This window comes from Buceros rhinoceros, unplaced genomic scaffold (genome assembly GCF_000710305.1).
Source record: "Buceros rhinoceros silvestris isolate BGI_N320 unplaced genomic scaffold, ASM71030v1 scaffold22353, whole genome shotgun sequence".
Classification (NCBI taxonomy): Eukaryota; Metazoa; Chordata; class Aves; order Bucerotiformes; family Bucerotidae; genus Buceros; species Buceros rhinoceros.
Genome location: NW_010404502.1, coordinates 14,185 through 17,176, shown reverse-complemented (window position 1 = coordinate 17,176; position 2,992 = coordinate 14,185). Strand labels below are relative to the sequence as shown.

General features: G+C 56.0%; 1 protein-coding gene across 1 annotated transcript in view; it reads right to left on the bottom strand.

Moving 5' to 3' along the window:
• Window positions 1–1,841: 1,841 nt before the first annotated feature.
• MRPL21 (mitochondrial ribosomal protein L21) overlaps window positions 1,842–2,992 on the bottom strand; it is a gene marked incomplete at its 5' end in the record, with an annotated part of 14,024 nt that continues 12,873 nt past the window's right edge. Inside the window, 3 exon segments of the mRNA XM_010133416.1 lie at window positions 1,842–1,908; window positions 1,910–2,072; window positions 2,449–2,552. Of these exon segments, the coding sequence (XP_010131718.1) occupies window positions 1,842–1,908; window positions 1,910–2,072; window positions 2,449–2,552 (334 nt within the window).

The following is a 2,992-nucleotide window of genomic DNA, read 5'->3' as shown; positions in this document are numbered from 1 at the left end:
GGGCAAATGCCCTTGAGCCGCCCTCCGGGCACCGGATCCTGACATACACAAAGTCCAACAGCACCGAGGGCGATCCCAGGGACAGCGGCCACGGTTTTGTGTTAGTGGTGCTGGCTGGTGGGAGCCCCTACGGGTGCCCGATCTTTACAGACCGGGCAAAGCATCTCCCAGCATCCAGCCTGACCCGGCGCGCTGCCCAACAAGATGTTTGGCCCTAACGGACAGATTTCCACTATGAATCAGTCCTTAGGCAGTCAAACCCCTGCCTGGTTGAAAAACCTCTGCTGTAGAACTACGTGAGCGTGGCAAACCACATTCAGCAGCCAGGAGCATCGCGAGCAGCTGCCCCCTCGCAAAGCCAAGTGGCGACTCATAGCTTCCCCTGGGGAAGAACTGGGGGTTTCTGCTTCCTCCTGGCACGGCAAGGGGCTTCGTCTTTAAATTCCCCTGAAGAAAACGTCAAAGAGAATCCCCCTGTGCCTTGGTCTGAATGATTCATTCCAATAAAACCGGAATGTTTTGCTCTAATTTTACATCAGAAAATGTTCAAAATAAAACCCAGGACTTTCTGATACTGGTTGAATTTTCCCTCCCTGCATTTTTCGCCCACGCTAACTCCAGAGAGTGTCTCCCCTGGATTGGAGTTACATTTCCCAAGGGCTTTTGCGGGGGGACAGGTTTACAGAGCAGTTTAGGACATTTGCTGTTTTTTTCAGGCTCTCCCCCCCAGTCTCTGCACCTCGAAGTCTCCCTTGTTATTGTCAGGCTTTTCTCCAGAACCAGAAGGACAGAAAATTCCCCCTCCAAGACTCACACGCTGTGTCCTAGCCCCAGCACTCACATGCCGTAAGAAGCGCGGGAGGTTTCCAGTAAACTGCTTCAGCTGGCAACGCAGCTTCTGCTAGGGAGCGAGAGCAGCGCGTGGCGGGATGGCAGCACAGAGTCCTCCTGCCAGCCTGCTGCCACCGCCACGGTCCTGTCCCAGCGCAAAACCGGAGCCACCCTTGGGAGAGGGGGGAGGTGGTTCTTGGAGGAGAGGTCCCCCCACTGCTCCTGTTTGTCAGAGCCTGAAACAAGGATGGAACGATGGGAGAGCGAGGATGGAACCATGGCCGCAGAAAGGCCCCTGCCTCACGTCGCCGTTCACGGTTTCAGACCTGGGTGCCCACCTCCCCGCAGTCAGCAGTTGGAGATGACTCCCAAGGGCTGCTCCTGCCAGACGGTCCCAAGAAGGGAGAGAGGAGGCAGCCTCTGCGGACGACCTGCTCTGCTCTGCTGTCAGCCCAGCACGCCCGCATCTTGCTCCATCTGAAGTGGGGCAGGCTGAAAGGCAGCTGAGCCGCTAAGCTTGCCCTTCACGGAGCCCAAAGTGACCTCTGTTTGCTGTGGGCCAGGAGCGGCATGGACAGAGCTGCCAGGCTTGTGTCAGGAGAGGAAAAGGGGCGGGGAACAACATGACACTTAACGGTATTTGCAGTGATGTAACTGCAGTCCCTGGAGAGCAGCGAGGAGCAAATCAGCTCACCCAAGCACGCCAGCCTCCTGCGAGCCTCGAGTGCAGGGGAGGGAACTTTCCAGGACAGCAACAGGCTCCTAAACTGACTCATTCCACAGCCAGATTCTGCCTTCCAGGCTCAGAGCCTGCCTCGGGGACTGGGGGGCGGATGGCTCTTTTCTCCCACAGCCCAGGAAGCCAAAGGTATTTTTGAGACAGAGCTGAGAGCCTGAATTCCTTAAGTACCGGGAGAGGTGGGCAGGCAAAGGCAGACCTGGGGGGCAGCTACCAGTGGTCCTGGCTTGTTTAAAACTCCTGACAAGCACCAGCAAGGCTGAAATAATAGTTAAACCCCAGATATTTCATTTCGGTTTTTTAATATGAAAGTACATACAGATTTCCATTTCCGACAGCAGCAACAAGTCCAGAACTTTCCAGTGAGCAGGCAGCTTTATTTCCAGCACTGCCTAAAGCAGTAACGAACCTGAGCCACCCAGCACCCGCTCAATCCCTCACACCAAGCAGGGGAAAATCTCTATGGTGTTTATCCGAAGGACAGCCTGTGGGTTCATGATGACTGAAAAAGAATGAAAAGAGGAAAAATAAAAAGATCAGCTGCCAGTGAGAACCGCCATGTGCCTTCTGAAGGCTCCTGCTCGCTGTCCCCTATGATTCCTTTGCCAATATTTAAGGCTTTGGAAAGAACAACATCACCTTTCTGCCCAGCAGGGTTTTCTTTCAGCGAGGTCTTTCGCAGAGGGTGCTGGTCCTGGGCAACACCCCAGCACTGTGCTCTGAACACAGTGTGCCCAGCTGGGATGAGCTGCTGTACCATGAGGGGTCCGGGGACACGATGAGTGAGTCTCCTTCCCCAGGCACCACCCTCGTGTCCCCAAGGCTCCCTGCAGCCCCCGAGCAGCAGGACAGGAGGCTCTCTGCTCTCCCCATCTTACTTTTCTTCCTTTGATAGTTGTGCCTCTTCCAAAAGCGCATGTTGATCTTTGGCCACGACTCTGTCTTTTCAACCACAGTGGCCTCCACACGGACGAGGTCTTTCCTGGAAAACACCATTTCACAAGTGTCACTTTTTAGTTATTCACAGTCCCCTCCCCTCAGTGAGCCAGTTTCTGTAGAAATGCCGCACTCCCCCCACACCCTGCCCCACAGCACCCAGCTCCGCAGGAGCTGCCCTCACCACGGGAGCAGGGAGGCCCGTCAGGCTGGCGGCTTCGCGGTGCAAAGCCAAAAGCCCCACGGTGCCATGTGTGTATCAGCCACGTGAGGTGACATGTGCAGGGCAGCTCCTCTGCCACGGGAGGGGTGAGATCCCCAACAGCATCAGAGGCAGCAGGAGACGAACCTGCAAGGACTTGTAGCAGTGGGATAAGATAAACGCTGTCATCCTGTGTCCCCGCTTTGCTCACGGGACAGGTTACACCCCCCCCGCCGCCCCCTCCCCTGAGCACAGAGCCCTTCCTCCTTCCCCAGGGCAGCACA